This window comes from Rhinopithecus roxellana, chromosome 12 (genome assembly GCF_007565055.1).
Source record: "Rhinopithecus roxellana isolate Shanxi Qingling chromosome 12, ASM756505v1, whole genome shotgun sequence".
NCBI classification, from domain to species: domain Eukaryota; kingdom Metazoa; phylum Chordata; class Mammalia; order Primates; family Cercopithecidae; genus Rhinopithecus; species Rhinopithecus roxellana.
The window spans coordinates 130,372,426-130,384,200 of NC_044560.1; the positions used below are offsets into that span (position 1 = coordinate 130,372,426).

General features: G+C 53.7%; 1 protein-coding gene across 2 annotated transcripts in view; it reads left to right on the forward strand.

Annotated features, from left to right (window-relative positions):
• Positions 1 to 11,775, forward strand: part of GRIK5 (glutamate ionotropic receptor kainate type subunit 5) — a 75,335-nt gene extending 63,560 nt beyond the window's left edge. For both annotated transcript variants that reach the window (XM_030942690.1, XM_010358984.2), the window contains exons 16-20: positions 2,884 to 3,049; positions 3,729 to 3,954; positions 6,263 to 6,391; positions 6,492 to 6,613; positions 10,791 to 11,775. In XM_030942690.1, the coding sequence (XP_030798550.1) occupies positions 2,884 to 3,049; positions 3,729 to 3,954; positions 6,263 to 6,391; positions 6,492 to 6,613; positions 10,791 to 11,219 (1,072 nt within the window). In that variant the 3' untranslated portion in view covers positions 11,220 to 11,775. The remainder of the gene's footprint in view (positions 1 to 2,883; positions 3,050 to 3,728; positions 3,955 to 6,262; positions 6,392 to 6,491; positions 6,614 to 10,790) is intronic.

Below are 11,775 nucleotides of genomic sequence, written 5' to 3' on the forward strand. Positions count from 1 at the left end.
AAGTCCCAGCCTCAAGTGATGCTCCCGCCTCAACCTCCCAGTGTGCTAGGATTACAGGCATGAGCCACTGTGCCTGCCCAAATTCTTTCAGCTTTTCTGCTGCCAGTGTCTAATCTGTGTAATCCCTTTCAGTAAAATTTTTATTTCAGATGTGTGTATTTCATTCTCTAAAAGTTCTGTTCACTTCTTTTTTATGTCTTCTGTTCCTTTCATTATGTTCATGTTTTTCTCTAGACTCGTGAGCATTCTGAATATATTTATAATAGCTGTTTTCATGTCCTTGTCTGCTAATTCCATCATCATCTATGTTAATTCTGGGTCTGTTTCAACTGAGTGATTTTTCTCTTGGTTATAGGTTATAGGTCACATTTTCCTGCACCTTTGTTTACCTGGTCTTTTTTTTTTTTTTTTTTTTTGAGACATGAGTCTTGCTTTGTGGCCCAGGCCAGAGTGCAGTGGTGATCTTGGTTCACTGCAACCTCCCCCTCCTGGATTCCAGCGATTCTCGTGCCTCTGCCTCCCAAGTAGCTGGGATCACAGGCGTGCACTATCACACCCAGCTAATTTTTGTATTTTTAGTAGAGATGGGGTATTGCCGTGTTGACCAGGTTGTCCTTTGAACTCCCGGCCTCAAGCAATCTGCCCACCTCGGCCTCCTAAAATGCTGGGATTACAGGTGTGAGCCACCCTGCCCAACCTGGTCTTTTTAAAAAAAAATTACATAATAGGCTGGGTGTGGTGGCTCACGCCTATAATCCCAGCACTTTGGGAGGCTGAGACAGGCGGATCATGAGGTCAGGAGATCCAGACCATCCTGGCTAACATGGTGAAACCCCGTCTCCACTAAAAACACAAAACATTAGCTGGGCGTGGTGGTGGGCGCCTGTAGTCCCAGCTACACGGGAGGCTGAGGCAGGAGAATGGCGTGAACCCAGGAGGCAGAGCTTGCAGTGAGCCGAGATCGTGCCACCACACTACAGCCTCGGTGACAGAGCGAGACTCCGTCTCAAAACAAACAAACAAAAAAAATTACGTAATAGGCCAAGCTCAGTGGATCATGCCTGTAATCCCAGCACCTCGGGCAGCCAAGGCGGGCAGATCACCTGAGGTCAGGAGTTTAAGGCCAACCTGCCAACATGGTGAAACCCCATCTCTGCTAAAAATACAAACATTAGCCAGGTGTGCTGGCGAGTGCCTGTAATCCCAACTACTCAGGAAGCTGAAGCAGGAGAAATGCTTGAACCTGGAAGGCAGAGGTTGCAGTGAGCTGAGATTGTGCCACTGCACTCCAGCCTGGGCGACAGAGTGAGACTCCATCTCAAAAAAGAAAAATTACATAACAGACATTGTTTACATTACTGAATATATTTCTCTAAAGTGTATTAGAGACTTTTCCTGGAATCTAGTTACTTGTGAATTACTTTGATCCTTCTAGGCCTGTTTTTAAACTCTTTTAGGACAACTTTAGCATTGCCTTTATTCTAGGGCTAACAATCCTATTTCTAGTATGTTAAACTTTTGGGACTCTACTGAATGTCTCATATATTCAATGAAATATTTCTACTCTGGCTGGAGGGAACTCAAAAGGCTCTCAGCCCTGTGTGAACTCTAAGAATTATTCTCTCCTTGAAAGTTGCTCTTGTCCAGCCCCACAGAGTTTCACCCCATGCATGCACAGATTGATATTCAGTCAAGGATTCAAGGGGACCACCGGTTTCTGAACCCTCTCTCTCTTCGCACCTCCCTCCTCTCAGGCACTCTGTCCCCCAGATTGCAGCCATCTTGGCCTGCCTGCGCCAGTCTCCATCTCTGCAACTCAGCAGGATTGCTGGGCTGTTTGGGCTTCTCTTCCTATAAATTAAATCCAGCCAACAGCCTGGACAATAAGAAGACTCATTTTGTTTCTCTTCTCAGGAATCACAGTTCTACAATGTCTATTGTCTTATGTCTTTAAATAGTTTCCTAGTCGGGCATGGTCGCTCACGGCTTGTAATCTCAGCACTTTGGGAGGCTGAGGCAGGTGGATCACCTGAGGTCAGGAGTTTGAGACCAGCCTGGCCAACATGGTGAAACCCCGTCTCTGCTAAAAATACAAAAATTAGCCGGGCGTGATGGAGGGCACCTGTAATCCCAGCTACTCGGGAGGCTAAGGCAGGAGAATGGTGTGAACCCAGGAGGCAGAGCTTGCAGTGAGCCGAGATCATGCCACTGCACTCCAGCCTGGGTGACAGAACAAGACTCTGTCTCAAAAAAACAAAAAAACAAAAAACAAACCAAAAAAACAAAACAGGCCGGGCACAGTGGCTCATGCCTGTAATCCCAGCACTTTGGGAGGCCAAGGCAGGCGGATCACAAGGTCAGGAGATCAAGACCAGCCTGGCTAACACGGTGAAACCCCATCTCTACTAAAAAATACAAAAAATTAGCTGGCCGTGGTGGCGGGTGCCTGTAGTCCCAGCTACTCAGGAGGCTGAGGCAGGAGAATGGAGTGAACCCGGGAGGCGGAGCTTGCAGTGAGCCGAGATCACGCCACTGCACTCCAGCCTGGGCGACAGAGCGAGACTCCGTCTCAAAACAAACAAACAAAAAAAGTTTCCTGTATTCTATCCAGCTCTTTAGCTGTTTATGGTGGGAGGGTATTTCCAGACCATCTTACTCTTTTATATCTGGAAGTAGAAATCTCCAGATGCAATATTTACAACCAGGGAGTCTGGCTTCAGAATCCACACTCCCTGCTTCTGCACCCAGCAATCACTGAGCCTTCTGGATGCTGGGGTCACTTGGGAGGGGCACCACCAATGGGGGGCATGGTCACGGGGGCAGGGTGGCAGGGGTGGCTCCAGCCCATGGCTCACCCCTCGGCTCACCCCTCCCATCCCTCAGGTGGGCCTTCACCTTGATCATCATCTCCTCCTACACGGCCAACCTGGCCGCCTTCCTCACCGTGCAGCGCATGGAGGTGCCTGTGGAGTCGGCCGATGACCTGGCAGATCAGACCAACATCGAGTACGGCACCATCCATGCTGGCTCCACCATGACCTTCTTCCAGGTGGGGCCACCAGAACCTCTTGGGCATGGTATTGGGATCCCCGCCATGCAAAGCAGCTCAGGATAGGTCTGGGCAGGGTCTCCTGGGTCAGAGGGACTGACTGTCAGTAGCAGCTTTGGAGGCTGGGGAGCAGAAAACATTCTGTCATAGGGATTGCAGCTGGCTGGCTAGGGAACTGGGGAATGAGGGCAGGGAGGCATATGTGGTATCAAATGTCAATGTCATATGGGCCAAATGGGATCAAGGAGGCTGCTGGAAGGGTCGGGACCAGGAATATGGGCTGACAGAAGGGAAGGCCCTTCAAGGTGAAAAGTGCTTGATCCTTTGTATTTTGGGGTGGTGGAAAAGAAAGAAAAGGAAAGCAAGCTTGGCAGGGAGGTCCTAGTGGTCTAAAGGAGGCCTCAGTTGGGCAGGGGTCACTGGCTGGAGGATTAAGGGGGAGGAGGTGGAGGTGCACTCACCGGGCCCCCAGGTGGGTGGTGGGCGCAGTGGCTGTGGGGATGCCTTGGACCTGGCCTGGACAGTTTGTCTGTCTCATCTCTCTCCTCTGCTTTGGCTCTTTCTGTCTTCCTTTGATCACCTTGAACTCTCCTGGGTTGAGGGAGACTTCCTGGAGGACGGGGAGGGCTCGGGGAAAGGAAGCAGCTGGAAAGACCCTCCCCTGTCTTCCCCTGCCCAGAATTCACGGTACCAAACGTACCAGCGCATGTGGAACTACATGCAGTCGAAGCAGCCCAGCGTGTTCGTCAAGAGCACAGAAGAGGGCATCGCCCGCGTCCTCAACTCCCGCTATGCCTTCCTGCTCGAGTCCACCATGAACGAGTACCACCGGCGCCTCAACTGCAACCTCACCCAGATCGGGGGACTCCTCGACACCAAGGGCTACGGCATCGGCATGCCGCTGGGTACGGCACAGCGTGGTGTGGAACACAACGGGGCCATGGGCATCCGAAACCACCTGTGAGCAGGCCCAGGACCGGGCCAGGCACCCCCGAGGCAGGCTGGGTGTGTCGCATGTGGCCTCCTGGCTGTATGGTCTTGGACAGGTGACACCACCATCCTGAGGCTCTGTGCCCCCAACCTACAAAACCAGGCCTAGCAGCAATCCAGCCCTCGCAGAGCTATTGGGAGAATTCAGTGAGACTGTGTGTACAATTCAGTATATGTGGGTGGTGGGGCTTGCTGTCTTCCCTCAAGGGCCCCTTGAGGGGGTGAGGACCTGGTCTTATTTGTTTTCTATTTCCTGCATAAAACCTATAGCCTGGCTCAGAGCAGGTGCTTGAAAAATGCTTGTAAGATGGATGGGAAGGATGAAGGGATCTGGTAGGGAGACTTGTATTGCCTATTTACATTTCAGGACACGTTTGTTTTTTTTGTTTTTTTTTTTTTTGTTTTTTTTTTTTTTTGAGACGGAGTCTTGCTCTGTCACCCAGGCTGGAGTGCAGTGGCATGATCTCGGCTCACTGCAAGCTCTGCCTCCTGGGTTCACACCATTCTCCTGCCTCAGCCTCCCGAGTAGCTGGGATAACAGGCCCCCGCCACCACGCCCAGCTAATTTTTGTATTTTTAGTAGAGACGGGGTTTCACTATGTTGGCTAGGCTGGTCTCAAACTCCTGACCTCAGGTAATCCGCCCTCCTCGGCCTCCCAAAGTGTTGGGATTACAGACATGAGCCACGTCACGTGGCCCACGACATGTTTTTCCAGGACTCAGTGCTGGAAATCACGACCAAATTGTCACCAAATTTTGGCATTTTGGCTTTTAAAATCATCCACGTACTGATGACATCTGTATTAGTTATCTATTACTGCATAGCAAATTGCCCCAGATCTTAGCAGCTTTGTAGGTGAGTCGGTGCCAGGGAAGCAGTGTAGCTTGGTGCTTGGAGGACAGGCCCAGGAGTCACACCGACCTGGATTCAAATCCCAGTTCTGTCTGGTCACTGTGGTTTATGCCTATAATTCCAGTGCTTTGGGAGGCCAAGCCAGAAGGATCACTTGAGCCTAAGAGTTTGAGACCAGTGTGGGCAACATAGCAAGACCCTGTCTCTACAAAAAATTTAAAAATTAGCCAGGTGTGGTATGCACCTGTAGTCTTAGCTACAGGCTGAGGTAGGAGGATCACCTGAGCCCAGGAAGTGGAGGTGGCAGTGAACAATGATCATGCCACTGTATGCAAGCCTGGGTAACCAAGTGAGACTCTGTCTCAAAAAAAAAAAAAAAAGAAAGAAATCCCAGTTTCCTCCCTGACTCAGCGCACAGCCTTAAGCAAGTGTATCGCTTTCCTCATTCAGAAACACTTGCCTCAGGTGGGAATACCTGCCCCACAGGATCATCATAAGACCTGAATAAACCCAGGGTCTGGCACACAGTTGGTGCCTGGCAGATATTAATCACCTTCACCTGCCCATGTCTCTGGTTCTGTGGTAGATGGTCAGGAAGTATCTTAGTCAATGAAGAAATAAGTATAGAATAGGGTGTGTGGGGTGTTGAAACCCAAGGATGGCTTAAGGGCAGGACTTGAGGGTGGGGAGAAGAGGTAGTCCAGGGAGAGGTGTGGATGGGGATTCGTCTGGTGTCCTACTGCATACCAAGTCCTGTACTGGATGCTGTGATACCCTGACGGGGCTGCAGACGACAGATGATAAACACATAGCCATATAATACAGTGTTAGGTGGTAACAGCTGCTCCAAAGTAAATTAAGGGGAAGACACTGACAGGGAGTGGGGCGCTTGGTGCCATTTTAAATAAAGTCATCAGAATAGACTCCCTGGGGAGCCAGCATGTGAGCAGAGACCTGGATGAAGTGCGGTGAGGAACATTCCAGGCAGAGGCAGAGGTCCTAAGACAGGACTGTGTGTGATGGATTTGGGGAGCAGCCAGGAGGCTGGTGGGGCTAGAGCTGAGAGCCGTGCGGGTGAGGGTGTCTCAGAGTGGCTGAGGGGAGGAGCTTGCAACAGGAAGCCACGGAGAGTCCTGAGCACAGGAAAGGCGTGGCCTCTGACTCTTCCTAGCACTGTCTTTCTGGCTGCTGTGTTGAGAGGAGACTAGGTGGGGTGGGGGTGGGTGAGGGAGGGGAGGCCACGGGGAAGACCCCGGGCACGTGGTGGAAGCGGGGGAAGGCTGTAGTGAGGGCACAGTTTGGGGTTTGGGGCGGGCAGGGCTGCGGGGCTCCGATGTATGGCTGGTCCAGCCCTTCATGTGCCCGCCCAGGCTCCCCGTTCCGGGATGAGATCACACTGGCCATCCTGCAGCTTCAGGAGAACAACAGGCTGGAGATCCTGAAGCGCAAGTGGTGGGAGGGGGGCCGGTGCCCCAAGGAGGAGGACCATCGAGCTAAAGGTCAGCTTCCGCATGTGGTGTCCCCTTCCCACAGCCCCCTCCCAGCCCCCTTCCCACATGGCCCCGACTCCGTGACTCCCCAATTCCCTTTGCCCCCCAGGTTTGGGCATGGAGAACATTGGCGGCATTTTTGTTGTACTCATCTGTGGCCTCATCATTGCTGTCTTCGTGGCGGTCATGGAATTCATATGGTCCACACGGAGGTCAGCAGAGTCCGAGGAGGTGAGGAGGCTGGAGGTGGGGATGGGCAGGAACAGGGACCCCCAGGGGCTGAGGTACGTGAAGATCGTGGCATTGGGAGCCATACCTGGAGGGTGGTGGGGATCGTGAGAAGGACGGAGGAATGCAGGAGGTGGGGAAGTAAGAGAGCTGATGGGGCCAGAGAATCAGCGCATGAGGAAGAACAGGAGGGAAAGTAGGTACAGGGAATGATGAGGATGCAGGGAGAGGAGGTGAGGGACAGGATGTGGGGAGCCACAGAGGCAGAAAAGAAGAAATAAGAGGAGAAACAGGGCCAGGTGCAGTGACTCGCCTGTAATCCCAGCACTTTGGGAGGCCGAGGCGGGTGGATCACCTGAGGTCAGGAGTTTAAGATCAGCCTGGCCAACATGGTGAAACCCCATCTCTACTAAAAATACAAAAATTAGCTGGGCGTGGTGGTGCACACCTGTAATCCTAGCTACTCGGGAGGCTGAGGTGGGAGGATCGCTTCAACCCAGGAGGTGGAGATTGAAGTAAGCTGAGATCGTGCCACTGCACTCCAGCCTGGGTGACAGAGGGAAATTCCGTCTCAAATAAAAAAAAAAAAAAAAAAAGAGGAGAAACAGGTGAGGAAACAGTAGATGATGGAACCTGAAGGGGACATAGCCCTGGTCTGGTCCCACACCGTGTTCAGGAGGGCTGCTTCCATGTCCCTGGGGGCTGCCCAGCCACACCCCTGCATTTTCAGACCCATTTGTGCTCTTGCACCCCTGGACTGCTGGTTCCCCACTTCCCCTCTCTCTGTCAGCCTCCAGCCCTTCTTCCCCTCCTCACATCCAGCGGCTGACCTTACATCTACTCCTCAGACCCTGGCTCTGCATCCAGCTGCCTGCCAGTGTTCTGCGCTTGGCGCGAGGACTCCTCTGAAGGAGCTGTCCATGCTGCTAGTAAAGGTGCCCTCCACCCATGTCCACGTTGCCTTTCCAAGGACATCCCTCCAGCAAGTCTCTCCTTTCCTCCTGCAGCATCAGTTATCCTCTCTTTATTGGATTCAGGCCACCAACATACAAATGTGCTGTCATTTCTCCAGTCTTAAAGAAACCCTCTCCCGACCTCACTTTCCCTCCCAGCCACCACCCACTTTCTCCCCTTCTCTTTACAGCCTTGGCAGCGGTGGGGGGTCTCCCTGATGTTTCCAGTTTCTTCTTTCCCCGCATTTCCTCTTGCCCCCACTCCAGTCTGGCATCTGTCCCTGCCACTCCACTGAAGCCACTCTTGTCACCAACTTCCACGTCTGAAATTCCCAGTCTCAGGCCTAATCTATGTGAGGTAGCAATGGGCTTCGGCACAGCCAGTCACTCTCAATCCTCAAAGCCCCTTCTTCCCCTTCTCCCACCTCTCTGGTCACTCCTTCCCAGGCTCCCTCGTTGGGTTCCTCTTTCTCCCCAGCCTCTGTTGTGGGGCTCCAGGGCTCAGTCCTTATACTGCTTTTCTTCTCGGTCTTTCTCTACTCCTTCGGTGATCCCACCAGCCAAATGGCTCTTAAGACCCCCTATGTGCTGGTGACTCTTGTGTTAGTTATTTATTGCTCTCATAACAAATGACCTTAACAGCTTTAAAAAGCCAGCTTCCATTGGTTCACAGTTACTGTGAGTCCAGAGCCTGGGAGCAGTTTAGCTGAATGTTTCTGGCTGCCGTGGGTCTCTGGTGAGGTCATAGTCATGTTTTTTGACCAGACTGCTGTGGTCTGAAGGCTGAACAAGGGGTGGAGGGTTCCCTTCTAAGATGGCTCATTGTCCCAAATGTCCCTATGGGATTTTAGTTTCTGGAAGTAGCCAAGTGACAACATGGAGAGACCAATTTCATTGAAAGATGATTTTTGCCCAGGTGTGGTGGCTCATACCTGTAATCCAAGCACTTTGGAAGGGCATATCGCCTGAGGCCAGGAGTTCAAGACAGCATGGCCAACATGGTGAAACCTTGTCTCTACTAAAAATACAAAAATTAGCCAGGCGTGGTGGTGCACACCTGTAGTCCCAACTACTCGGGAGGCTGAGACAGGAGAATTACTTAAATCTGGGAGGCGGAGGTTGCAGTGAGTCAAGATCGCACCACTGCCTCCAGCCTGGGTGACAGAGTGAGACTGTCTCAAAAAGAAAAAGAAAGAAAAATGATTGTTATTCCTTAACATTTCCCAGGAGAAGGGGGCACAAGGGAAACACTAGAAGCAGGAACCAGCAGCCCACAGCCTTTATTGGGGTTTCCTTGGGAAAGGCAAGGCAGGGCAGGGGAAACAGCTTACGACTGACCAGTCTGAATAATGTCAGTGGACTCTGGGCTATAGGGGCTGGCCCTAGTTATCTGGTACCTGGCCCCTGGGTTGATTTAGGGCAGGAAGAATATTGGCTTGGTATGTGAGAGTTAGGTAAAAGGGGAGGTTGGGGGTATAGACTCAGGATTGGTTGCTTTGCACATGAAAGGCAGCTGAGCTCTCTGCTATCTCTAAGGCTTGGCTAGTTCTGGGAGGGGTAGTCTCTCCCCAGCCTGCAAGATGTTTAAAGTGTCAAAACATCCTAAGACACAGAAAATAAAAAACACGATGAATACACTCACATGGCAGTTGGCAAGAGGCCTCAGTTCCTCAAACAAGGGCCTCTCCAAGGACTGCTTGAGTGTCCTCATACCATGGCAGCTGAGATCCCCCAGGGCGAGTAATCAGAGAGAGCAAGGTGAAAGCAGAATGTGCAATTGCCAAGCCTAATTCTGTTGGTCACACAGACCAGCTCTGATACGCTGTCAGAGGGGATTACACAGGGGTATGGATGTGGGAGGTGGGATCTTGAGGGCTGCCTGCCTTAACCCACAAATATGTGTCTCCCCTGAAGCCAAGGTCTGCAACTTCAGCTCCACACTTGGCATCTCCACTTGGATTTCTGATAGGTGTGCACGTGACACAATGTGTCCAACATTGGGCTTCTGCCCACCCATGAGGCAACTTGGTCCTTCCAGTGGCTCAGGCCAAAATATTGGACTTTTGTTTCACTATTCCCTCTTTTCCATGCCCCGTACCTGATCTCTTAGCAGATCCTGTTGGCTCCACCTTCAGAATATGTCCAGAATCCAGCCCCTTCTCAGGTTGCTCTGGTCCAGCCACCCCCATCTCCTGCCCAAGTTATTGTTGTAGCTTCCTCCACGGACTCCCTGCTCTTACCCTTGGCCTCCCTACAATCTGTTCTCAACACAGCTCCAGAGCGATCCTGTGAAAACACAGCAGTCCTGTATCTACAGCTCTCCAATGACTCCCATCTGACTCTTCCATTCTGATTGTCAGAATGAAAGCCAAAAATCCTTCCAATGGTTTCTGGGCCTTAGCAGAGCCAGCCGCCTTTGACCTCATTTCCCTGTCTTCCCTGTGCACGCCGCCCTCCAGTCACGCTGACCTGCTTGCAGTGCCTCAGACGTGCCAAGTCACTCCCACCTGGGCACTTCAGCCCTGCCTGGTTATCTGCCCAGCATGCTGGCCTCCCAGGTCTCCACGTGGCTCACCCTGTCTTTATTTAAGGATCCTTCTCTCAGTGAGGTCTTCCTTGACTGCCCTGTCTCAGAATTCATCATCACTCCCTACCCATACACCTTAGGCCTCTTCCCGATTTTCTTTCCAAAGCACTTATTGCGCCCAGCATACTACATTAATGTTTGTTATCTTATGTCTGCACACTTGAGTATAACCTCCACGAAGGCTGGGACTTATGTCTGTTTCATTCTCTGCCATATATCCCCAGTGTCCAGAACAGTGCCAGGCACACAGCAGGCCACGGGTAAATATGCCTTGCAATAATGAACGCATGGATGAGGGGCAGAGGATGGGAAATCAGGAGGGAAGAACTGGAGAAAATTTAGAGTGAAAAGACCAGAGGAAAGAGAGGAGCGTAGGTGGAAGGTGAAGGGCAGATTCAGGAACACACGCAGAGAAGAATGGAGACATTGGAGATAAGTGGGGAGACAGGAAGGGAGAGGTGGAGAGGGGAGGCAGAAAACACGGGGGCGGATAAAGGGAAGAGAAGTGGGAAGGGAAGCGAGGGCAGAAGGAATAAAGACCCGGCCGAGTAAAGGAGGAGGAGGAGTGGGGTGTGGAGAGGAGCTGGGGGAGGCGGGAGGCGGACTGCACCGGGACGGTGACCGCCCGCGCCGCCCCCAGGTGTCGGTGTGCCAGGAGATGCTGCAGGAGCTGCGCCACGCCGTGTCTTGCCGCAAGACGTCGCGTTCCCGCCGGCGCCGGCGCCCGGGCGGCCCGAGCCGGGCCCTGCTGTCGCTGCGCGCAGTCCGCGAGATGCGCCTCAGCAACGGCAAGTTGTACTCGGCCGGCGCGGGCGGGGATGCGGGCGGCGCGCACGGGGGCCCGCAGCGCCTCCTGGACGACCCGGGACCCCCCAGCGGAGCCCGACCCGCTGCCCCCACCCCCTGCACCCACGTGCGCGTCTGCCAGGAGTGCCGGCGCATCCAGGCGCTGCGGGCCTCGGGGGCTGGCGCGCCCCCGCGTAGCCTGGGCGCCCCCACGGAAGCCACCAGCCCGCCCCGGCCGCGGCCTGGCCCCGCCGGTTCCCGGGAGCTGGCGGAGCACGAGTGATCACGGGCAGGGCCGTTCGGGCGCCCGAACTGACCGCAGGGACGGGGTCTGCCCCAGGCCCCAGCAGTCCCCGCTCCCCCAGCGGGCGCGGGACAGGACTTGTGCGCTGGCGCCCCGGACGCCACGATTTTGCCTTTAGTTCCTGGTGAAGTCCGAGGCCCGGCTCTGGAGCCCGCCTGCGCCCTCCAGTGGACTCGCAAGAGGGTGCCGCGGGCGAGAGGGGCGCAGGAACCGAGGACTCCAGGGGCTGGGGACTTCGGGGGCCGCTCTGGGAAGCGGAAAGCAGTCAGCGGGGAGGACCCCATTCTGGAACTGCTCAGGCTCCCCAAGACTTGACGCAGCCCCCCACGCTTCTGGAGGTGGGGAGGGCCTCTGGACAGATGGGTGTCCCCTGGTGCCCCTCCACTCTTCTCTTCCTCTCTTTTTTGGGGGGAGAAACCTCGGAATTTCTATGAGACCCCCCCCCAGGGAGGGGGTCAGTTGGGCCCCCATCCCTCCCCTTGCCACATCTCAGCCCCTGTTGGAATAAAAAAAAGAACAAAACCCCAGAACTGGG